Source organism: Narcine bancroftii, chromosome 2 (assembly GCF_036971445.1).
Source record: "Narcine bancroftii isolate sNarBan1 chromosome 2, sNarBan1.hap1, whole genome shotgun sequence".
Lineage (NCBI taxonomy): Eukaryota > Metazoa > Chordata > Chondrichthyes > Torpediniformes > Narcinidae > Narcine > Narcine bancroftii.
The window spans coordinates 144,976,209-145,003,187 of NC_091470.1; the positions used below are offsets into that span (position 1 = coordinate 144,976,209).

Sequence of the window (26,979 nt, forward strand, 5' to 3'; positions counted from 1 at the left end):
TCAATTGTAGAGGAGAAGTTTGTGTACATTGCATTTTTCCCTTATTGCTTCTTACAAGTCTTCCATCTGTAGCGTCCTGCATGACTCCCTATTATCTCCTACAATATGTTCAACATGAATTGAACTCTTCAATAAAATGTGAAAGTTGAAAAAAAAACTGTGGACATAAAACAATTGCAAAGCCATTTGCTGAGTTTCTTGCATAGAAAGGAGATATGGGAGACGCTTTAAAGTTTTCCTTTTGAATGTATTGAAATTGTACATTTATCACTGTTTACCTTATTTCTAGTAAGACAACCATTTAAAAAATTCAGAAGCAGAACGGTGCCCAATATTTCAAAAATGTGATATTCCTGAAATAAAAACTCCTTTATTTTATGAATGATGGAATTAAAGTGCAGAAAATGGGTGAAACCCTATCAGTAAATACTGTTCAATGATTAGTATCTTGTATAAAAAAAGAATAATCATTTCCAAAAATAAGACAGGACATAAGTTCAATGTGACTAAAGACAGAGTCCTTATTTTATTAACAGTCTCACAACACATCTCATTCATGTCCTTTCACTGCCTACATTTAACGGAAGAAAATGACAGACTGTAAGAAGATCTCATTGTCACAACATGACATTTAGCAATATGCACAATCACAGCTGCTCACCTAGGGAGATCTTCACCATGGTTACTCCCTGACAACAAGCTTTTCAGATCAAAGTAAAACAAAATGGTGTGAGTGACCACAGATGTTATACTAGCTGTGGCAGGCTAGTCCTTTGTTTGGACTGTGCATTCATCACTGCTACCTCTGCTATTTATATTTAAAACCTCAGTTAGCTTTCAAGGCAATTTGGCCATCTGTCACCTCTGCTATTTCTTGCGACTATGAAGATTAGCTGCGCCAATCAGGGAATCTCTGGCAGGAAAATACTGAGCAAACTCGTCAGATGTTCAGGAAATTATTTGCTTCCTATGCAAATGTTGGAACCAATCTCCGTTTATTTAGATATTAGTCCCTGTTGGAAGATTGAAGACACAGTAACTGAAATTGGCACACAAAAAAATAAAATGAAAATATGTTCTTCATTACATCTGCTCATGGTTTGCTGGTAAAATTTAAATTTTCTTAATATTTAATCAATGTAGGACCATTATGGAGCTCTTTTCCCTGCATTACTCTCCCATTTGTAATGTTCACATGATTATTTAATACAGTGAGTGGTCCAACTCATCAAGTGAAAGTAACAGAAGACAACAAATTGTAGTCCCCTTCACAACTAAAAGATGTTAATCTTTTACATGAAGTCAAAAATTAGTTGACAGTTAAAAAGTGAATCATTTGCACAAAAGCCATTTTAATCCAAGATACCCAAGTTTACTTCAAGTTTCAGCTAACAACAATTTCATCTTTCACATCCAAAAATAATTTTCAGTTCCCTTTCAATTTTCTGCATTCAGCTGCAAGTTGGAGTAAAAATCAGTATGTACCAACTTTCAGCTTTGGTATGATTTCCTAATTATCAGCAGGGTTTTTAAGTCATGCTGGGGCAGGAGTTGGAAACAATGGGGAGACAAGAGGCCAGGCGTGGAAACAGCAATGGCTGACAGATAGTTAAAGCCATTCACCGCTCAACCTGATTAATGTCCGTATTTATACGCTTCTCATGATCAACACTGAACTGCAAAAGAGCCAGTGCGTTTGGAGAGAGAGTGGAAAATGTAAATGTGAAGATTGGACCTTGATGAATAATACAGCAGACTCAGGGTCTAATTGGCCTATTCCTGCTCCTGTTTCTCGTGCTCTCTTTTTCAATAAAAAACCGGACAGATTGGAATCTCATGGCTTATCCCCATCCTATTTGCTCCATATCTTTCTCAGCCCTTCCTATGTGTAGTGATTACTTTCCTTTATAGTGGCTTGTTGTCTATGACTCATTCAAACAAATTTGTACTGAAGTTGAGCTTTCCAATGTTTATTGAATGATATTAAACACTGTTAACATTTTATATATATATACATACATAAATCGCAAACCATTAAAACATTGTTAGACAGTCAACAGAAGAATGTTGGAACATTTTCTGATCCTCCATTTTGCAGAACAAAAACTAAACTGATCATCTTTATCTCTCAAACAAGCCATAAGACCCTGGCTCAAAGATGTTGCTAGGAGACAGCATAAAATTATGTTAAACAAAGCCACAAACAGATGACTTGGGAGAATAAAATACTATTTAACCCTAACACCATATATCTGTCCAAACATATTTTGAGCATCAAAACTGTATCCGCTTCTACAGTTTCCTCTGCAGTTCATTCCAGATCTGGAAAGCACCGAGAGAAAATGTTGCACCCCATGCCTGCCTTAAACATCTCTCTCTCTTCTCAAGAATCATCCACTCTGGAAAAAAGTCAAGTGAGAATTCACTTTGTCCATGCCCTGAACTTTATACATCCACTTTGTCTGTGAACCGAATAGTCACATGATCAAGATGGAGATGCACATGTATCAGTTCAGTGGGGCTCTTCCCTCAAAGGAAATATGCCCTGACAAACGTCCAAACCATTTTTACTCAGACCCCGCTATTCTACAATAAAGTTGACTCTTTAGTGCAGGGGTGTCAAACTCAAATTCACGTAGGGCCAAACTTAAAAACTTGGACTAAGTCGAGGGCCGAACTAAATATTTATTGAAAATTTTCAACAACATCTGCATGTTTTCTCTTCTTTCAACATATGTAATGTTAAACTTTTTCTTATTAAAATAAATGTTTAATAATAGTTTTGGATAAACTCTTTCATTGTCATTGTCATTGGCCCATTTCCTTTGGAGTTCTGAAACCGTGCACATGACGAGTCAATGAGGGATGATTAAAGCAGTGGTCTTCAAACTTTTTCTTTCCACCCACAGACCACCTTAAGCAATCCCTTACTAATCACAGAGCACCAATGGCACAGGGACGAGAGTGGAAAGAAAAAGGTTGAGAACTGTTGTATTGTGATAACTCCACATCTGATTAGGTTAATTGTTAGGCAAGTGGTCAGAGAAGGACCCCCTACCCCCACCCCAAGAAAGGCTTAAATCACAGAGACAAAATAAGCTTCCGTCTCACTGCTCCCAATCTTACACACAGTCCTGATGTGGAATGTGGGGTTGCAGCTCCACGTTCACCCGAGTTCAGGTGCTGTCTGTGCGGAGTTTGTACGCTCTCCCCTTGTCTTGGACCAACAGGTCGGTCGCCTGACGAAGGCACCCGAACCCCCCGTTGAAACACCGGCATCCGGGGCGGTGGAGGAATTGGCTGAGAAGAGCGTGTTGCTCCCACCCACCTCCCATGGTTGGAGAGAGATTAAACTGCGATCTCACGGCGCCGGGCTCGTCTCCAACAAAAGGAGCGGGAGGCAGGGTCCGCCGCGCACGGAGTGAGGGGGAAGGCATCGCTAAAGAGACGTTCGGTCGGGCGTCGCCGCTGAAGCGCAGACCCAGCGAGGATGGTCCCCAACTCCAGCCGCGTCTGTGTGTCCGGGAGCCGGGCGGGCTGAGTGCGGCGCTCTGATCCACGGGATTCGGACTCTGAGATCCCTCCACACCTCAGGCGTCTTCATTTTCACCTTCAGTGTGCATGCGCTAAACTGGCGCGGCGGCCAGCGGGCCAACTCTAATATATATTTAATATGATCTTGCAGGCCAAATATAATTATATCGCGGGCCAAATTTGGCCCGCAGGCCAGAGTTTGACATGTGTGCTTTAGTGTAAAGAGTTTCTTTCTTGATCTGGTGCTCCTTAGCTGGAGAACAGACATGGCGATTTTTCTGAAATGGACTGAAAATCTAAATGAGCAATTTCCCAACTGGTGCTCCCTATGTGAGTTGCTATTTGCAGGGACAGGCACTGACATTTCTTTTGCTGGATGTGTGCCATCACTCTGAATACTTGCCCACCTTTTTGTTTCCTCTCTCCAGCAGTAATTAAATTTATACATATTGTTTTTTAGTGTACTTGTGTATTTGCAGCAAACAAGAATTTCAATGCATCTGAAGACTGTACAATAAGCTGTCATTCATTCTTTTGTAAATACAATATAGCAGATCTTCCTTGAGTGAGTAGTCTTCAATGCAGATCTAACCAGGCACAGAATTTTTGAACACTGGACTGAACAGCCTTTTTCAGAGCTGAGTCTTAGCCCTTTCAAATGATCACCTAATTAACTCCATTCCACAACTCGTTCCCCATACTTCTACAATTTTGTTTTCCTTCTCCTGCTGTTTGTCCACACATTGATATGAATGTTCATGTGAACTGGCAAATTTCTACAAATGTATGATGGAAAGTATGCTGACCAGCTACATCACGGTCTGGTATGGGGACACCAATACCCCTGAGTAGAAAGCCCTGCAAAAGATAGTGGACACAGCCCAGAACAACATAGGCAAAACCCCAAAACCCTCCCCTCGATTGAGAATATTTACAGGGAACACTGCTGTCAGAGAGCAGCAGAGATCATCAATGATCCACATCACCCAGGACATGCTCTGTTCTCGCTGCTGCCATCAGGAAAGAGGTACAGGTGTCACAAGACTCACATCACCAGGTTCAGGGACAGCTGATACACCCCCCCCCCCCTTCACCATTAGACTCCTCAACAATAAACTTCATCAGGGACTCATTTAAGGACTCCGTTTTGCATTTCATTGATTCCTCCCCACCCCCCCCCCCCACTTGATGTATTGCAGTTTGTTAACATTTCTTTCTTCGTTTACATGTGTACGTTGAGTCAGGTTTTTTTTTGCACTGCCAATTAGTGGTCATTCTGCTTCACCTGAGGGAAAAAGAATCTCAGGGTTGTATGTGATGTCATGCATGTTCTCTGACAATAAAGAGGAATCTAGCACTCACACTTATGATATAAGAAAAGTACAGAGCAGCAGCAGTGAAGAGAATGAAAAGGAACATAAAGGGAGGCAGACAACTTGTAGAAAAATATAATGCAATGCAAAAAGTAGATCCAGGGAACGGGGGAGATGATTCAGGAAGTTGCATGCAAGAAAAAAGAAAACATATATCTACTAGCAATCTGATAAAAGAGTTGTAACCAATTTTATTCAAATAATGGAAGAAGGGAAATAAGCATTACTGTACTAGCAAAATGTTTATTTATTCCCTTCTAAGCATCTGTAAAGATGTTATACATTGCATTGATAAATAAATACACAATTCTAATATTAATTATAATGCCTACTTACATGGTATTGTGGAACAATTTTAAACCCAACTGCTGATTGTGAGAAAACTACAAAATTATAATTTAGATGCAAATTCAAATCTGGCAAAGGTATTCTGAAAAGCCTGTGTTGAAGCCAAATTTTAGAACAAAATATTTGGATCTGATGGCTCACCTGATGCACCTGTTATGTGTAATAATGTAACATTATAGATACGTTACAACAGAGACTTGCTTAAATCATGAGAAATTATCAAGTGGAACAATATTCCCAAATACCTACAACACAAATGGCTTTATAACCAGTCACCATTTCAATAACCAAGATGTAAAAAAATGAACTGATAAAGCTCCACATCTAAAGCTGACCACAAGGTACTGAACAAATTTTACAGAATTTTATAAAAATGCTCAATCTTGTAAATAAAAATATTTTCACGTTGCCCATAAAACAGATTTAATCACAAAATGTTGTGAAAGGACTGATTATTGTTTGGGGATGCATTATTTAACTCCATACATTTTTAATGGCTTTGAAATTGGCCTATGCAGGCTAACAAAAACAGAATGCTGCAACATTAATGCACAAGCCTGAATTATTACACAGCAAAAACTGCCAAGTACAGCATTTCTAAAATAGGTCATAAATGCAAGATCAATATTGGACAGTAAATGGGACTTTTCATCATGGGGTGGGTTGTGTATTATGCTCATTCTTATTTATGAGAGATGTAAGCATGTATGTTGAGTAATCGCTACTAGTCCTTTTTTAAATTAAATACCATCTACAACAGACCTGCTCCCAATATAATGCACAATTTTTCATTTCTTCAATCCAGGGCAATAGAGCAAGGTGCATCTTTGAAACAAAGTAGTCTTATCTAAAGACAATTTCTAATTTCTGCAAAAGATTATCAAAAAGCAACAAGCCTTGATTGCTTATCTCAATGCACAAACATGGTTAAAAATGCCTAACTTGATCGAGTGAGGTAATGAGAAACAGGAAATGAGAAAGCTTGGTTAACCCACAGATAATCGATCACAATATTCAGTGAAGTGCAAGGTGAACGGCACTCAGCTGCTTGAGTATCAAATACCTCAATAGCTTCACTGGAATAAATCGCACAATCTGGCCATTTCTGGTTGACTCCACTCAGAAACTCAAAAGATTGTCTTAATCTGATCTCAATTCGACCATTATTGTTTTTATTAGCTTCGTCTGTCTGTTAAATGTTAATAATGCAGAAATTAATTCAAATGGATGAGTCTCACTGTTCACACTTCAAATTTTGTATGCTGACCTCCAACCATTTGGGGATATGAGGTAGGAAGCTGAATTCTCTTTAAAACTGACAGCTAAGATGTGCCTATGATATTAAGTAATGAATTAGGAAATACATTGTGGTGTTCAAAAAAAAATCAAAGCAGCTCTTCAATGCTGGCCAGAGGTCATTGCTTCCTACCCCCATTTAATCAATGTGCGGTGCATTTCTGCTCGAATTCACATTCACTCCCTTTGAATTCCATTAACATCTGTCCTTGCATGCTGTCTTTTTCCACAAAATGTCAAAGATGAGCTATTATACAATGTATCTCTCACTAAATCAGTGCAAGCTTCACTTAATGACAGACTTGCTCGGTTTTTACTGTAATATCAAAAAGTGTTTGGGTGATTTCAATCAGATGATATTAATATTTTTGCAGCGACAATAAACCTGACATTACCAGAGCTTAACGTCAAACACATCAGCACTTTTTCCAACAATTCATTATATTCTCAATTTATTAACCTAATGATTACAAATGCCTGCATGACTTAATTCTACAAACATAATGGAAACATTCAAAACATAAATGCACATTTTTTAAATGTTGGAGAATATTATTTTAATGCTACTTATAGATAGTTTTTATTCTTAAAAACAGGATTTTATTTTATTTTACAAAATATTTACCATATTAAATGATGGACAAAATCAGTAAACTAAAATAATTTACACACTGGGAAAAAAAATAAATTCACCAGTTCCCTAAAATGTCTCGTATCATTTTAGCAGCACAGCTGGGTATCAAAATGAAGTTCAATTGACCTTGCATTACATTATGTTACAATCCTAATTCACAGCTGCAATTTCATTGAGGGATGAATTTGCAGAAGTTAATGTGTGACTGAGGTTAAGACCATTAATACCCCTTATTTTTGAAAGAAGAAAAAAATAACAAAAGCATTGAAGCCAGTTTCAAAGTGAACAAATCCTACCACTGTCAATTAATGATTGCAACAAAATAGTAAGCACATAGTAAAATAATTCAGCAAACATAATTTGACAGACTTGCAGCTCAATTGCTGAGCTTTTTGTTTTCAAACACTAATAAACATTTACAATCTAATAAGTAATATCACATGTCATTGCATCTTGTACATATTTATTCTCTATTCTTGTTTATAATTTTAACCCACATATATTTTTAGGGAAGTTTTGGGGTATCTCTATTCCAGAGATTTTTCACCCAACCACAAACATTTATCCCTGGGTCCCTCCTCAGACTGTGCATCTGTCAACAGTGTAGAAGTAGTGAGGACCTCAAAAGGAGGAGGCCATTTAACGCCCTGATTCAGCCCCACTGTTCAACGAAGTTATGGTCGATAGACTATCTTACTCCTGAGGTCTTGTTGCCTTTGCTCCATATTCCTTAATACCTTTGGTGATCACATATTTAAAATGATCATCAGCCCCATTTGCCATTGCTTAACACAAACATGCTGAAGAAACCCAGCAGGTCACACAGCATCCATCTGAAGTAAAGGGTAACTAACATTTTGGAACTACGCCCTTTGTCAGGCAATCATCTGAATAAGATGCTGGGGAAGAGTGGTGGAGGAGAAGGGGGAGGAGCACAGCCTTACAGGTAAGCAATTTTAATTCTACCCACCATTGCCATACCAACATATGTCTGGTTGGAGAGTGTCAGACTAAATCTGAGGTTCTGTTCCTCCATTTGAGGGTAGTTTCAGTTTGGTAGGGCATAAGCCTCTGAAAGATATGTCCTTCACTCCCCCTCCCCACCCCAGAATCCAGGGTACCAAGCAGTCTTTCTAGAACAGATGAAGCGCCAATTCATCTGCATTTCTCCCAAACTTCTGCACTGCACTATGCTCCCAATGTAACTTCCTCCACATTGAAGAAACCAAATTCAGAATGAATGATTGTTTTGCAGGAGTGACTCTGAACCTCCCTTTATCTGCCATGTTAATTCCATCTCCCACTCTGATTCATTCATCTGTGGCCTCCTACATCATTGAAACTAGACCTAATGCGAGCTTGTAGAACAATCTCTCATCTTCCATCGGGGAACATTTCAGCCACACCAAATCCATGTCAAATTCTCCAACTTGAGGGAACTCAAATTTGTTTGGTCAGTATTGGAACAGGTCATTGCTGCCCATTACATTCTCAGATTTTCTTTGAACATAGTCTGGCCTGCTGGGCTCATTGTACAGCCTACAGCTAGCAACACATTGCAGACAGTATAAAAAATCTATTTTCACATCATTAGGTTGACTTAATCAGTGATTTTCTTTTTCCCCACTCATCCTCCACTTTTGTTCCATCCCAACTTTAAATAATTACAGTACATTTTTATATGTGATCTCCCTGCTTCTTGGAGCATCATTTCATACATTCCTTTATTTTCTGCTTATGTTAAATCCTTTCCTGTAAAATGCATGCTGTCTGTTTTGCCTGCCAAGTCCTGACCTTATTGATCTCTCATTTTTGATCAGTGCTTGGCTCGGTCTTTCCATTTCATTGTCTTCTTCTTGCTCACCAGTATCTACCAAAATTGCCTCACATTCTCAATCACCTCTCCAAAGATCTATCCCGTGACCCCATTGTAAAATGTGACACGAGCAGTTTGGGTGTTCTTGAAATCAGTGCAATTTTATTCTACCTGATTAAGCAAAATCATGTGCCCATCCAATTAAAGCTCTTCTCAATTCACCTGTAATCTCTAATATAAAAATAATTTTAATAACTTAAATTCAGAAATGTAATCATAAAATGTGACAAAAGATCCAAAGATTGCAAAAATCATTTATGGCAAATTGTAATCTGATGCATAATTCCCAAGTATTTAATTTCAAACTTATATTTGAGCAAATCACTTTTAGAAAAGATGCTCAACATCTAAAACATGAATAAAATATATTGAATATGTGCCTTGAGCAGTCCATAAATTATTCTGTCATCCAGGCTACGTAGTTTGGCAGACAACAGAAATCTCTTCTGCACAGTTCTTTCACATATTATGAAGCTGACTTTAACAAATCACCAGAATAACTCTGTGCTACAAGCAAAAGCAACAGATGTGCACCACTTGTCTTTTAATTTGCTACAGTGCCCACAGGAGTGTGATATTATTTAAATAACAGAGAACATTGCAGTGTGAAGCTAAACATTTCTTCCTGTAGTTTCTGAAATATTTCATTTTAAAAATAATGCATTAACTTACTGTTCATGTGCGTTTAAATTAACTCCCTTTACATTCTAAGTGCCCACAGGCTTAAATACATCATCCACTCCACAAACAAAATTGCTTTTTGAATTTGTTGCACTGTACAAGGCACATTGCAAATGACATCCTTATTTCAAAACTCCAGGTTTTATCTTAAAACCATAAAGGAGTTATTTTTGTACAAACATCCAGGCCCTAATGTTGTTACATAAAAAGGAAATAGAGTTCAACAGCCTGAGGGTCAGCAATCATTCTAACACACACACAACTGGGTCAATTTCAGATTTATTGTCAGAGTACATACCCAGTATCACATACAACCCTGTGACTCCTTTTTCCTGCGGGCGAGGCAGAATTAGTCATGCAAAATAAAACTGTATACAGATAACGAATGTAAACAAACTAATTGTGCAGTACAGAGAGAATTTAAAAAAAGACAATCAATAAAGTGTAAAAGAGTCCTGAAATGAAGCCCTGATTGAGTTTGTTGTTGTTGGGTTTTTTTAATATAATTTTTTTATTTTTCACACTGTGAACCATATCAACCAAAATATGTACAAACGTTTCTCATAAATATACAGTGGCATTTTCTCCCCTTTCCCTCCCTCCCCTCTTCCCACCCCCCTCCAAAACCCATAAATATTCAACATATACAATAAAACAATAAAACCATAAAACAATATCTTCACACAAAGGAAAATAAACAAGAAAAATGCGCCATCTATTTGTTACACACTGAATCAAGTCGTTTTGTCTTCTTATCATTTTAGGGGATGGAGGTCCGAGGCAAGCTCTCTCTGTTATGTTCCATGTATGGTTCCCAAATTTGTTCAAACAATGTGACTTTATTTTTTAAATTATATGCTATTTTTTCCAATGGAATACATTTATTCATTTCCATGTACCATTGCTGTATACTCATTCTCTCTTCCAATTTCCAAGTTGCTCATTGGCATCCCTTCACTTTTATTTGCACTGATCTTTCTCCATATTTTCCCGATATTTGTCCATAATCCTTCAATTTCTTATGTAATTCTTTTATTGATATCTCTGGTTCTGTTAGGTATACTATGATGTCATCTGCAAATAAGCTGATTTTATATTCCTTCTCCTTTATTTTTATCCCTTTTATTTTATTTTCTATTCTTATCAGTTCTGCCAAAGGTTCTATTGCTAAGGTGAACAATGAGGGGGATAATGGACATCCCTGTCTAGTTGACCTATTTAATTCAATACATATCCATTTACTGCTACCTTCGCCAACAATCCATTATACAATGCTTTAATCCAATTAATATATTTTTCTGGTAGATTGAACCTCTATAATACTTCAAATAAGTAGTTCCACTCTACTCCATCAAAGGCTTTTTCTGCATCTAAAGCAACAGCTACTGTTGGTTTCTTATTTCCTTGAACTGCATGAATTAGATTAACAAGTTTTCAGACATTATCTGCAGTTCGTCTTTTCTTAATAAATCCAGTTTGATCTTGTTTTACTATTTTTGGTACACAGTCGGCCAATCTGTTTGCTAAAGCTATTATCTTATAGTCTGAGTTAAGTGGAGATATTGGTCTATATGATGCTGGTGCTAATGGATCCTTCCCCCGTCTTTGGTATTACTGTAATTATTGCTGTCAAACGAGCCTGCAGCTGACATGGACATTACCCCTCCATAAATCTTCGTCCGCGAAGCCAAGCCAAAGAAAGACATGAATCTGGCAAGTTTTGTGTTTCTTCTATCTGGTTCATTACTTCCAGGAGAGAAGGAATTAATAACTCTTTAAATGTTTTATAAAATTCTATTGGAAATCATCCTCTCCTGGTGTTTGATTGAGTTTGTTGTTGAGGAGTCTGATGGTGGAGGGGGAGCAGCTGTCCCTGAACCTGCTAGTGCAGGTCTCGTGGCACCTATACCTCTTTCCTTATGGAAGCAGTGAGAACAGAGAGTGTGCTAGGTGATGTGGGTCTTTGATGATTGCTGACAGCGGCATTCCCTATAGATGCTCTCAATGGTCGGGAGGATTTTGCCTGTGATGTCCTGGGCTGCGTCCTCTACCTTTTGCAGGGCTTTCCACTCGGGGGTATTGGTGTCCCCATACCAGACCGTGATGCAGCCGGTCAGCACACTTTGAACCATACACCTGTAGAAGTTTGCCAGTTCACACATGAACATTCATATGGACAAGAAGCAGAAGGAGGGAAAACAAAATTGTAGAAGTATGGGGAGCGAGTTGTGGCATTAGGTGAATTGGATGATGATTTGAAAGGGCTAATAGACTCAGGAATGAAAAAGGCTGTCAGTCCAGTGCTCTAAAATTCTGAGCCTTGATCATTTGACCCCTGGTTAAATCTGCATTGAAGACTAATCAGCACACTTTTCACCACACCTCTGTAGAAATTTGCCATGGTTTCTGGTCATATCAAACCTCTGCAAACTCCTGATAAGTGCTCTGGTGAGCTACTATTTTCTGCCCATGTAAGCTTTTATTTCATTTTTTTTTTAATGCTTGTGCTTTTTTATGGATAATTAAAAATGGTAAAATTAGTAATTACATGGACATTTCACTGGTTTTATGGTGACATTGCAATTTAGATTAGGTAAACATTTCAATGATGAATTAAGTCAAAAGATTCAAAGTGCAAAAATGAATCTTAAAAGATTTAAGTCAAAATATTGCTTGATTCAGCATTCTGTTATATACTAGGAATGCAATTATATTAAAAGATGACGAACATTTTGGATCACGGTAGATTGTACATTCTCAAGAAGTTCATGCCAATGAGAAAGCCAATTTGTGCATCCAGATTACAGAAACAAAGGCTCAATTAAGAGGGAAAAAATAGCCTTTTGGGGAAAAAAAAGCACCAGATTTTAAACATAGAATGTTACAATAGTGAAATCTGAAATAAATGGGCTTTTGGTAGAGGAGACATGAAGTCTGTTTATTCTTATCTGATTGTACAAGTACAACCCGACGGAACAGCGTTCCCCAGTCCTCAGTGCAAAACATGCTGACACACAACCAGACTTTAACACATTTACAGATAAATAATACATATATGTTATTTGTACATAAATAAATAAATAGAAGTTGTTTCATCAATATGAGAGTCTCAATGGTTCCTGAGGTCGTTCAGCATTCTTATTGCCCGTGGGAAGAAGCCATTCCTCAGCCTGGTGCTGGCTCTAACACTCGGGTATTAAGAGGGACGGTGAAGTCACCAAGTTTCATGAAAAGTTTCAAAGTCGAAAAGAGGTGGGAGGAACTTGAGCAGGAAATTTAAAAGGACCAACCCTTGGCCACTGAGTGAATGGCTTTCAACAGTGAGAAATAAACAGTAAGATGTGCAAAAAGGGTCAATTGAGAGCCGAAGCACTGGGGCAAATCTTCAACATGAAAGCCATGCATTTAAATATGGAACTGCAAGGTCCAAGAGGGTGGAGGTTCATGACTGTTTCCTGTCATACAAGTGTAATGTAACATTCTTACCTGCTGCAGCCACACAGGTACCCATGATCTTTGGCTTGGCTTCGCGGACGAAGATTTATGGAGAGGGTAAAAAGTCCACGTCAGCTGCAGGCTCGTTTGTGGCTGACCAGTCCGATGCGGGACAGGCAGACACGATTGCAGCGGTTGCAAGGGAAAATTGGTTGGTTGGGGTTGGGTGTTGGGTTTTTCCTCCTTTGCCTTTTGTCAGTGAGGTGGGCTCTGCGGTCTTCTTCAAAGGAGGCTGCTGCCCGCCAAACTGTGAGGCGCCAAGATGCACGGTTTGAGGCGTTATCAGCCCACTGGCGGTGGTCAATGTGGCAGGCACCAAGAGATTTACCTGCCAAAGGATAGCTAAATATTCATAGCCTCCTAATCATATCGGGGGTTCAGAACAGAAGGCTGAAGAGGATGACATCGACTCCTGGAGTTCAAGTTCACCAACATATAGGAAGTCGTGCAGCTTTGGCTATGGAAGCACGAAAGGCAGTGGCATCGGGAGTGGGGGGGGGGGGGGGGGGCGTGCAGGAACCACAAATGCTTGATGTCTCTGAAAGGACTCTTCTTTGCTTTTTTTCTTTGCGTAGAGGCACTGCACGAGTAAGGCCTCTTTTTTGTCACCTCACAGACAAACAAAAGTAAACATATTTTGGGCACCTATGTTAAAGATGATAAAGGAATCTTGGTGCAGAAAAAGAATGGCATTTCAATAGTGCAGACTGATCTTTTGATGGTCCTGAAGTAGTTCACAGTTAGGGCAGTATGGGGATGTTCAAGAACCTGATAGCTGGTTTTTTTAAAAAAGTAATCTTGAGATGTTTTCAGATGCTGTGCTTGTAGTAAAAACACAAAAAAAGCTGAAGGAACTCAGCAGGTCTTACAGAATCCATATGAGATAGATATATAACTGACGTTTCAGGCCTAAATACTTCTTCAAGATATGAGTGAAAAGCAGGCAGGTGCCTGAAAAAAACTTGAGGAGAAAGGGCAAGGGAGGAGAAGAACGGGCGAGGGGAGGAGAGAAGAACGGGCGAGGGGAGGAGAGAAGAACGGGCGAGGGGAGGAGAGAAGAACGGGCGGGAGGAGAGAAGAACGGGCGGGAGGAGAGAAGAACGGGCGGGAGGAGAGAAGAACGGGCGGGAGGAGAGAAGAACGGGCGGGAGGAGAGAAGAACGGGCGGGGGGAGGAGAGAAGAACGGGCGGGGGGAGGAGAGAAGAACGGGCGGGGGGAGGAGAGAAGAACGGGCGGGGGGAGGAGAGAAGAACGGGCGGGGGAGGAGAGAAGAACGGGCGGGGGAGGAGAGAAGAACGGGCGGGGAGGAGAGAAGAATGGGCGGGGAGGAGAGAAGAATGGGTGGGGAGGGGAGAAGAACGGGCGGGGAGGAGAGAAGAACAGACGGGGTTAGGAGAGAAGAATGAGCGGGGGAGGAGAGAAGAACGGGCGGGGGAGAGAAGAACGGGCGGGGGGGAGAAGAACGGGCGGGGGAGGAGATAAGAACAGGCAGGGGAGGAGATAAGAAAGGGCAGGGGGTGGAGCACAGGCCAATTGGTCAGGGTGACAATTGGACAAAGATAGGAGGACAGGAGAGGAAAGATTAGAAATGATCGAGGTGGGGGTGGCTCTGTGAATGCAGAGCTAGAGGAAAGGAGACAGTGTTAGGGTGATGACGAGGGTGTATAATTGCTTCTTTCTTGAGGCAGCATCTCACAACGATGTCTTAAATATATCCCCATAATAGATGGATAGGTTTGCTACTTTCTGTAGCCTTTCTCTGTTCCTGAAATTCAACTTTCCAAACCAGGCTGTGATGCAACAAGTCTACTTTCTATGGAGTATTTGATCAATAGAGTATTTGACAATATGCCAAATCTCCTCAGCCATCTAGTTAGGAATGCAGCTGTTCAATGATTCGGGGACACCTGCACTCAACCACAGAATTTTTAGTCAGTACAGACTTTGCTGGCTTTCCAGCCCTTAGTTTGAAAAAAGTACCCATTGATGGCTCCATCAATTTTAATGGGGAATAAACTGCAGACAAACCAACGATCACAAAGCTATTTTCTTTTATCTGATATAAATGAATTGATTTATATGTAGGCATTTGGTTTCTCTGTTGAGTGTTATTTATTATTTGATATTTTTTTAAATATCTGTCAAGGACACACTGGAGGGGACCTTGCCAGTTGTGCCCAATTGGCCTGCCAATCAGTTGGCAATTAAATTCCCAGGTAAAGACCTTTCACTTCAAGAAAGAGTGGGCTCCAAGTAAAACCAATCAACAATATCCTGCAGTTCATAGGTCAATGGACAAACCAGCTTATTGTAAGAATCAAAGATGAACAAGGAATCAAGAATAAAGAAAAGAATTTTACAGGCAGAAAAAATTCAGAAACCAAAACAAGTTACTAACAAACGCACAAGGGCATAGTTTCCTTTGTGTGAAATGGTAAGTCTCAAGTTTATTGTCATGTGTCCAGTGAGGTATAGTGCGAAAGTTTCTTTTGCATGAAGTCCAAAGAAACTGTCTTCAAGTCTTAACCACACCATCTTCCAGTCAGCAGAAATCTGATGGAAACCATCACTTTGTGACAGGACATTGCTGAATGTTCACAAAACTAAAATAGCACAGCTCATAAATGCCTGCATATTTTCTCTGACCATGAAATAGTCAGGGGTCTGTTCATTCCTGCAACCCCAATGACATGCTTTGTCATCTTACTGAATCAAGCCAGCTGAACGCGGAATAATATCCTGGGGTCCTACATTCATAAAAAGCAGGAGAAAAAAAAAACGGTCAGTTCGCTGCACAAACCAACTGCACAACTCTATAAAAATCATGGTTGTTGCAATTTTGAACAAGATCAATATTCAAGTCGCTCCTCATGCATCTCATCCCCTTTTAGTTTAAATATTTATCAACATCCACCACAAATATACACAATGACTTAACCGTGGTTCTCAGGAGTAGAGATTTCCCAAGGCTCAGAGAAGAAATTCGCATCATCTGTCTTAAAATTGGAAAACCCTTATTCTGAAACAATGCGATTTAGCCTCAAGGGGAAATATTCTTTGAATATCCACCCTGTCAATCCCCTTCAGAATCCCACATTTCAATCATCTCACATCTGACTTTTCTAAACTCCAGCAAATAAAGGCCTAATCTGCTCAAACTTTCATCATACATTAACCTCATCAACCCAGTAAATCAACCAAGCAAATCTTCGGTGGATAACACTCAGTAGTATCTTGTACAGTTATTTCCCCCGAAAAAGCCCCATTTTAAGGACACGTCTACCTTGCAATGAAGATCAACATTCTATGAGCCTTCTGTAACTTAATCCCAACCCAGCTCTTGGCAGCTTCTTTTTCACCCTTCCTTTGGACAGAAGATACACAAGTTTTTAAAAGTATGCTCATTGAGATTCATTTCTTTCCTTGTTATCAGACTCCCATTAAGGAAAGAGAATTAGAGTATGTCCAGGGTGTGATGGATCATTTAGTAGTTTGGCTGCCTTTCCTTGACAGCAGAGGATATAGATAGAGTCCATGGATGGGGAGGAAAGCTTGAACGATGTTCTGAGCTACATTCACCACCTTCTGCAGCTTCTTCTAGAATTTAATCACTTTCCTGTGACAATTATGGTTGTACAAGTTGCAACTTTAAGAGGAAAAACATGCTGTAGCATTTTAGTTGCAATTTGTTTCATAATTTTATTAATACATTTATATTTTACATCCTAACAATCGATAGTTTTCTCAACATTCAATTGCACTAGTTTAATTATTGTTCTTTGTTATTCTGCTGTCATTTTCATGATTAGTTCTTGGAAAGTGAGAAGAGGTTGTGACAGGAGTACTGCATGATGCTGGCCTCACATGGGAGCCTGTGATGATTCCAGCTATGTCTGTTACCTGATGGAGCTTCCTGCATTCCTGGGCAGTCAAATTCCCAAACAGGCTGTTATGCAACCTGTCTTTAATAACTTAGAAAGAGAAAGCCAATTTTGGAGTGTTCTTTTGTGTTCCCCGCCCGTTCTTCTTATCATGTAGCTCTTCCAAAGGTCAGCAGAGATATGATGGGCCAAATGGTCTCCTTTTTTTGAACCTGTACATGCATCATGAATGAGGCAATAGCTCTGTGGCGATCTGACAAACTGACTGAAAATGACAACTGAGCCCAAGTGCCCAATGAAACAAACTGCAATTCAAGGCAGTACCATCAGGTGGGGGGAAAAAGAGAGAGCATTCAAGAAACAAAATATATGAAATTAATTTGTTGTACATTCATTTTTACATTCCCAAAGCAACACTCCTTGGACTATTTCCAGATTACAGCTGCTTGGTTGTTACTGTACCACAGGCATTAGCTGAAATGGGCACAATCTTGGTGCAGTTCAAGCATCTGTTGGATCGCAACCAGCTCCTCATCCTCCTTGCTTTCACTTGTAACTGCAATTCTAAGGCAATTACTTTTCCAGGAACTGCACATCAAACAAATCACACGGTTCACTCACAAATTACATGAAGTGCAACAAGCTGGGACGCCATTAAATCAACATGTGTCTTGTTTAAGCAGCCACCTTGTAGCTTCCATTCAGTGACAACTGTATTCTCAGAAAAACATGAACACTTCAGTGTTGTACGGAACTTTCTGTGTTCATAGTTTGCACAATATTCTTGGAAAAAAGATTTCATGAGCAGACTTATTCAAGGTGTCTATTAGTAAATAGCAATTTTCAGGAGATGCAACATTTGCTCTTTCACCTTTTTACTTCTCACAAGTCAGGAATATTGAAATACTGCTGCTCCTATCATAGCTTTCATAGCACTGCTCACACTGGTGCAGGCAGGGATACATCTATGACTGCTTCTTCACAGCATCCTACTGTCTGGCCATCCTGCCTGAGAGCCCTGCATAGGTTTAATCCACTGGTAGATTAGCAGGACTGGCCACTGTTTTTTTTCAACATAGGAGACCAGAGCTTGAGGGTTGCAGGACACCAGAGAGAGAAAGAAAGCACCCCTGCCAAGGAGAAGGCTGAGAGACTCTACAGATGAACACCACAACAGCAGGACAGTTTGGCAAGAAAGGGCTCATATCAGGATACAAGCTTTAGAGGTCGTGGGGAGGATGACTTGAATGTCTCAAGCTTGGTTACACCACAGGAACTGATGTGAGGCCTTGCGACTCTGGAGGTTATAGGAGCATAGGAGACAGCACCATCAGTTGACAGAGGCAACTTAGATGGTAAGATGGTGCAAAAAGAATTGGACATGCTGGCCTTCACTGGGCAGGATAAAGAGTGCATTCATTGCAACCTCTGATTTTGGTGAGACCACATATATAGTATTGTGTGAAATTCTAATCATCCAATGGAACCAAGGAAATCAGAACATTGGAAGGGGTGCAAAGGAGATTCACCAGGATGTTGTCAGGACTGGAGGGGTTGATTTCAAACTGCCCCTGAACTCACATCCCACCTTAAGTAATTCCTATGCCATAGGTGGTCTGTGATTAGTTAGGGATTACTTAAGGTGGTATGTGAGTGGAAAGAAAAAGTTTGAAAACCACTGTTTTAATCGTCCCTAATTGACTCATTAGGTGCATGGTTTCATAACTCCAAAGGAAATAGGTCAATGACAATTTTTCTCAAGCAAAATATTTCAGTAACAGTGGGTCTTGAGCAGTGGATCTCAACCTTTTTTTCCCCACTCACATACCACTTTAAGTAATCCCTTACTAATCACAGAGCACCGATGGCATAGGGATTACTTAAAGTGGAGGGGGGGTGCAGTTTAAAAACCACTGATTTAGAGGGAGGGTCTTTATTCCCAAGAGTGAAGGTGGCAGAGGGACAATCTTTTAATGGTTTATTTTTTGATTGATGGGCACGGATAAAGTGAATACTCAGTCTTTTTGTCCAGGGAAGATGGTTCTTGAACTAAAGGGCATACAGATATGACTTGATCTGTTAAGTATTTCTAGAATTCTTTTTGTTTCAGATAACCAGCAATGGCTATGATTTGGGTCAAGGTTCCTTTTATGGTCACATAATACATTAAAAATGTAATATACACGAAATACTTTAACTTTTGTCTGCAGTAAGGCAAATAAAGATTCACCATGAGCATTACCTGGCATCACGAACAATAGGAAAAAGTGGAGCAAAAGAGAGTCCCTTCAGAGCCAAAATGTCTGTGGATTTACTTTGCATTGTTCCAGAATCTTCTTTAATCCGTTCTTTAACTGCCCTCGTTCTTCCCACTGGATTTACTCTCATTCAGACAAACCAGCTACAATTAATTAGCATCAGAAACCACTGTGCCACCTGGTCAACACTGATCTCCACTCCCTTTGCTCTCTCCATGCCTCCACTTATTTGCAAATTGACAATTTACTCACTTTTCCAGATCTAATGACCTGAAACGCAAACTCTTTCTCTCTCCACTGATGCTGCCAGATATGCTGAACATCCCCAACGCTTTGAGTTTTATTTCAGATTTCTAGTATCCAGTTTTTTTAAAAACTTCTCTGCATTTACGTTGGTTGAAGCTACGGGTGCTTTTAAGCATTCAAGCAATGGGTGCCGATAATTGCAGGCCAAATAATAGCTTTTCCTCATCAGTAACATTTAGAGCATCAAAGAAATCAATAAAGATGAACATTTTAATTCATATTCGCTCAAACAAATGTTAGCCACTGGCACTAAATGTATGATAGATTACCACCTGAAATTTGAATCTATTGAGGTCAAAGAACTGAATTTCAGAAGGAGACTGCAATACATATACACTCCTACACTGGATGTTTCGTTCATGAAGCATGGCCAAGTTTTGCAAGATGAAGATTTTTAAGCTTACAGCCAGCGTTACAGAAATAGTGCAAGAAGGTGAAGATAGAGATTGGAGAATTAAAATGATATTTTAGGAATAGCCACCATCTGTAGATGATCCATACCCCACAATTTGATCACAAAAGCATGACATAAATCGCACACAAAAAATTAAATTTAGTCTCGAGAACTACTGGTTGCTGGCTGGTTTTGTTTCATCGATATTTCAATACTCATCTCAAAAGTACCATCAGGTGGAGGTATTGAGCAGAGGTTAGGCATTCAGATCCTCTGTGAGAGTAAGACAGCTCGTTGTCTTTTGCTGTGACACATCAAGCAGCTCGAGGTTACTTTTACTGATGACCCCAGAAATATCACGTGCTAGTAATTTGACTGAGGGAAGGACATCAAGTCATAGAGAAAAAAACTAATAAGGCAAACTATATTCTAAAAGTGGAAAGAAAAAAAGCAAAAGGGTGCAAACTTTCGCTAGATCCTAAATATAAACCTGATAAACTTGCATAAAGCAAGGCGGCTTTTTAAATCTTAAACAGAATTTTTCCCTTAGTCTTTGAAATGATTAATTTGGATACTACTTTCCACAGTTCTGCCATGATGGTCTAACTTAAAAAAAACAGTGCCATCTCCCCAGCACCTCCAGGAATAACTACCAATAACCTCTACTCCTGAGGTTAAGATGCTCATTTTCTGCAAAGCAGTGCTGAACACTGATAAGTGAGACAGGTTAAAAAAAAATGGGTAACATGAACTAATCACCAGTCAATATTCCCAACTCGACATTCAGATGATGATCTGTGAGGACAATTTTGTTAAGCCTTAGACTTCCTTTTGGGAACACAAACAATATCCAGGAAGCTCAATGACAACATTTAACTATGCCATTCCACAGAACAAGGAACAATTACAATTTTACACAGTGATTAATAACCATTTACCATGAAGTGGTAAATGAGATAGTAACAGAGAAAAGTCGATGCATTTTTAATGAAGCAATCAATAAAAGTTGGGCTGATACAGTGGGCGAAGAGTTAAGTTCATCAATGGCTCCTTAATGTCATGTTTAATACATTGGACGTCACATTGAAATGAGTGATTTCTCTCTGTAGAATTTGGTTTTGCAAAATATAAAAATATAATTATAAATACAGAACAAAAAAAGTCAGCACCTGATTATATTCCTTGGTAAAATATTTGGTCTTAAAAGTCTGAGCAACTCATCTTGTCCAGAGACAATTTTCCTCCACTCTGCGAATTGATTTCTTCCTTCCAATACAAATTCTCTCAAGATGGGAAATCCAGCAGCAGTCCTTTCGTCACTGCTGTTCCTTCTTTACAGTGCTGTGATATTGCAGCAAAAACGTAAATGTAAGTGACCAAGTGCTGGTTTGACGTGAGAGGTTTTAAAAACCAGCAGTGAGGATCACCTCAACAGATAGTGTGGCATGTGGAAGAGTTGCCATTTAATCATCAGAACTCCATGGGAATGTTATAAAAAATGAGAAATACAGCCAGGAAATATATTTAGTTTTTGCTTGCATAAGGTAAGTGTGAAAATTACCATAAATACTCGTGCAAACTTTATGGGGCTGATTATTACATAGATACAACTTTTAAGGGGCTAAAATTCACACAAGAATCAAAAATACCGTATCAGCAGCAGAAATCGAAATTATTGCTAAACAAATAAAGTAGAAAAACAAAAAGTAATAATACCGAGTCTGCGCATCAAAACACACGTTCTACCACTAGGGTGGGGGGTGTGGGGGGTGGGGGGTGGGGGGTGAGGTCAGGACTGCAGTAAATATCTGTGTTGTCGGAGACTTCAGGAATTCCATTTGGCTGGGGCCATGGTGCGAGTTCGCAACTAGGCAACAGAAACTCTGGCCTGCAGGCAGCCGGGGCGAGAGCCGAGGGTCAACTTTGAAATGAGATATATGGAAAATGCAAGATTTCTTTGCTAAAAATAGCAGATCCACATTTTCATAAGATCAACTTTTACACGGTATGTGTTTACTTTTAGAGGGTCATGAAACTTTTCCAGTTGTTGGGTTGGAACTTGGGGAGAATTTTAAAACGCAGCTTTGATGAAATCCAATGACTGACCAGTGAATTCCAATGGCCAGCAACACTGAAATTCTGGTATCAGTTTTCAAAGGTGCAAATATCCAAGTATGGCTTTGCGAAATTTCAATGGTGAATAGATTCCATAGTCAGACCTACATTACAAAAAGCACAATTTCAATGTTTGATCTACACCAGTTCTCAACCCAGTTGTACTTTCGCCAAAAGTGAGAAAATAAAAAAAATACCATCTGCACTGCATCTCATGATTTTTCTCAGAAACTACCAAAATGCTTAACATATTAGGAAATTCATTAAAATAAAGGGAATGTTCTTATTTAGGCAAAAGAAACAAATATGTTGCACACTAAAAGATTCTGCAATTGGCAAGTTGAAGCACCAACATGTTGTTTTGTCTCATTGATCATATGGGAAAACGTGATCAGAAGAAATATTGAAAGCCAGGGGAAAATATCTATTAACATCTCACTCAAACATTTTCATAATAAAAAGCACCAAATTCCCCTTTTAAGCAAAGAACAATAAATCTCAAATTCTTAGACTGTCTTCAGGTTAAGAGAAAAAGAATTATATTTTTATCATGTAGTTTCTGAATTATCCTACTCTTTACACCAACATTTATTTAGACAAAGTGACAGCAAAAATTACAATTTTTTTAATGCAAGGCTGAAAGATCTGGGTATTTTCCTCAGAATAGATTTGTTGAGTGCCCAATCATTGTATTGTCAAAGGAAAAGATTAAATTATTGTGTTCAACTGCCCTACCTCTTTTGCAAAAAGAGCTGCCACTGAGTCATCATTTCAGTACTGATAACATTCAAGTTAATCTTCACTGCACATTTTCAAAAACTCCACTGCTTTTTCCACATTAGTTTAGTACGAAGCACTAGTTCAAAGAAGATCAAACTTGTACAAGTTCAACTCTGCCATTTTGATATCCATAAATCACATACGTCTAATGAATAAACGACACCTTTACAATGAAAATTTATCAATGACATTTATACTGCCACTGGAACAGAAAGTTTTACTGGGTTACAGACGTTCCACGAGAGAAAAAGAGACAAAAAATATTAAAAGATAAATAGAAAAATATTCACAGTTTGTACAAGATGAAAGAAGTGATGTGTGAATAGTGCAAACTTTTTTTTGAGTAGTTGTGAACGAGTTTACAGTTAGTGCAACAAGAGGGCATTTGAGAGCCTGATAGTTGTTGGTTAAAGACAGTTCTTGAACCAAGGAATGCTAAACTTCAGGCTTCGGGACCTTCTGCCTGAAGGGAGCACCAAGAAAAGGTTTTGACCATTCAGATATTGGCTGCCTTCTTGACGTTGTGCGTGATAGGGATGTCCATGATGTGCCTGGCCAGGTTTGCCACTTTCTACAACCTTATGCACTCCTGGGCACTTGAGTTTCCAAAGCAGACTGTGATGCAACCAGTCAATATATTTTCCACGAATATACCTTCAGAAGTTCAGAATCACCATCATCCTGTCAACAGCCAACTGAAGATTTCAGAACCATTATTTGCCATCAACCAGAATAACATTCTGTTCCACAAACATCCAATTTCTCGCTAATAAACAAAAATATATTAGATTTCCACAGAAAATGACGATCACCTTCGCTGACCTAATATCCCTCCACTTTACTGAATTTAAAATTCTTAGCTTGGTCAGTCATCACTACCATTCTTCATTTGTATTTCCCATCATTTTTTATGATCTCCAGAATGTCTCTAATTCAAGTCGACTTCCGTCCACATCTCTGTATCAGCATAACTTTTCTTAACCAGTTGATTTTTCTGTAAATCAGAAGAATCTGCCATCTTTAGCTACCCAAACAGTAGTTCTTTCATTTCACCCCAACACTGCCATAATTAAACAATTCCAAAAAAGACAGGTCTATCCACGGCCACATCCTTCGGCAGGGTGAGGTCAAACATAAACTTGAGGAACAACACATCACATTCCTCTTGGACATCCAAAGGACTGAACGTGGAGCTTTTTTTTTTAATTTCAGGTAACTGCCACCTCAATTCACTGCTTATATCTCCATAACTTTCCTCCATAACTTTACCCTCCTTCCCAGTGATCTCTCCCTTTTCATGACCAGAAGATATAGGAGCAGAAGTTGTCCACTCAGCAATTCCATCATGATCCATTCTCCCATTCAGCCTTATTCCCATGCCTTCGATACTCTAACTATTAAGATACCTATCAATCTCTGCCCTAACTAAATACACCCAATGACCTGGCTTCCACAGCAACCTGTGGTAGCAAGTTCCAAAGATCACCACTTTTCAATCCTGAATTTACGTCCTCCTGTCCTGGACTCCACTACCATGGAAAACAACTTTGTCATAGTTACTCTGTCCAACATTCAAAATGCTTCTTTGAAGACCCCCCCCCCCCCCACCCCACCATTCTTCTGAATTCCAAGGAGTAATGTCTGAGAGACACGAGACATTCCTCAGATACTAATCCTTTCATTCCGGGAATCTTTCATGTGAATCTTCTCTGAACCCTCTCCAATGCCAGCATATCCTTTCTCAAATAAGGTGCCTAAAAGTGTATCCCATACGCCATGAGGCGTATCCCATACACCAGTGGCTTATAAAGCTTCAACATCACATCCCTGCTCTTGTATCCTATTCCTATGGATATGAATGCCAACACTACATTTGCCTGCTTCACGACCGACTCAACCTGGAGAATAACCTTCAGAGTATTCTGCTCAAAGACTCCCAAATCCTTTCACAGCTCAGAATTTTTAATTTTCTCCCCATCCAAATAATAGTCTGCTCTTTATTCCTTCTACAATAAATGCATGACTGTTCATTTTTCAACACTGCATTTCATTTGCCAATTCTTTATCTGTTCTCCTAATATATCTGTCTCTCTGTAGCCTCTTCATTTCCTCCTCACTGCCTGCTCTTCCACCTGTCTTTGCGTCATCTGTAAACGTAGTCACAAATCCATTTATTCAGCTATCTAAATCATTGATATTCAACATACACAGAAGTGGTCCCAATACCAATCTCTGCAGAACACCACTGGTAATCGGTAGCCAACCAAAATAGGATCCCTTTATTCCCACTCTTCTGTTTCTTGCCCATCAGTCAATGCTCTACCCAGTCTAGTATCTTTCTTGTCATTCCATGAGCTCTCATCTTGTTAAGCTACCTCCTGTGCGATACCTAGACAAAGGCCTTTTGAAAATCCAAATTTACAACATCCACTGCATCCACTGGCCTGTCTCTCCACCTCTTCCACCTTCTGTCTTATCCCTCATCACGACTTGGGCCCTCCAGCTTCTTTGCCCCTTCATATACCTAATATCACCACCTTTTCACGAGTCCTGATAAAGAGTCCCGACCTGAATTGCTGACTGATCATTTCTACTTGTGGATACTGCCTGGCCGGCTGAGTTCATCGAGGCTCAAGGTTCCAGCACCAGGAGTTTTTGAGTTCCTCTATTATACTACACTCATGTGCTAATAAATACCACACTTTAATATTATTATTATTCTTCCTATTATTATCAAAATAATTTTTACAAATTCTTTGAATATTTCTGGAAAATTTGTATAAAGTTAGATTCCCACAAGTCGGGACTTCCATCACCTAGACAGCTCCTGCACTCCATCTTTTATCATTTTAGAAGACACCTGAAAATGCAGCTTACAGGGAAACTGAGGTTTTTAACTCTCCTATCCATTTTGTTCTCTTGGAAGAGCTTGAGATTTTTTTTCTTTTTAAAAGATATTTTATAACATAAATATTATGCAATAAGTCTTCCATCACAATAATTACACACTGATGTTCCTTTTACCTGCTCTGGAGAGATACCAAGGTCCTGGCATCTATCACTGGATTCAGTCTATCACCCAGGCACAACATAAAGGAGAAAGAAAAATCAATGCAGTGGAGGGAGTAGGTCAGAGTGATTAACATTCAGGCATTTGAGGGTTTGCATTTATTAGTCAGGTCAAAGCTCACTTACAGCAAAAAAAGAGAAAAGGCTGTGCCTTGTCATTCAAATCATCCTCAATACAGCAATTTCAATACACAATACACAATACACCAAATTTCATGACTTGTTCACGATAAATTCTGATTCTAATTTGGCGTAGCAATTGTAAAACATTTTTTTGTCAGTCTGCAGAGGCAAAAATAACAATAACCAACCTATAAAGCTCATTTTTATAGGAGGGTGAAGAACTGCATATAGAATTAAAATGTGATTAATGAAATTTAATATCCTTGCCTGCCACCGTTTACTTTGTTTAAACATTACATTGAACAAAAAGCGTACTGGAGGGGGAATACAAAGGGAATGAATTAAAAATCTTTATCTTTCATATATCCAGCAATTCAATGAAGCCAATATAACATTGATAAAGACATGTCAATACAAATTATTTTCAATTTCAGAAAAGGACATTCAAATTTCAGAGCGACATCTTCAAATACAGGCTCTCAAAATAAAATTCTGTGGTAGAAGGATAAATTCAACACAATTTAAACAAACATTTCCATTCAATGACTCTTCCTGCCAGGTAAAACAAGATAACTAAACATAGATACAGAGTAATCCTATTTAATAATTTAGCTGCCATCAAGTATGTTGTATTGATTATTGTTTCCAACACATGAGAATGCTATCTTTAAGACCGTAAGACTTCAGAGCAGAAATAGGCTATTCAGCCCATCGAGTCTGCCGTGCCAGTTCTTCATCAGAAAACCTCAACGACAGCATCGTTGAATTTAATCTCTCAATTTATCACTCTGATTCCTTGTTTTTATTAATATTGC

At 39.2% G+C, this 26,979-nt stretch overlaps 1 protein-coding gene across 11 annotated transcripts in view; it reads right to left on the minus strand.

Annotated features, from left to right (window-relative positions):
• The window catches only part of rerea (arginine-glutamic acid dipeptide (RE) repeats a), a 502,370-nt gene that overhangs the window by 290,470 nt on the left and 184,921 nt on the right, over nt 1-26,979 (minus strand). For 8 of the 11 annotated variants that reach the window (XR_011351646.1, XM_069918381.1, XM_069918382.1 and 5 more), the window contains one exon: nt 25,997-26,044. The exons of the other annotated variants lie outside the window; for them this stretch is intronic. Coding sequence is in view for 7 of the 8 variants with exons in the window: in XM_069918381.1 (XP_069774482.1) it covers nt 25,997-26,044 (48 nt within the window). In the remaining variant the exon portion in view is untranslated. The remainder of the gene's footprint in view (nt 1-25,996; nt 26,045-26,979) is intronic. 11 annotated transcript variants of the gene reach the window in all.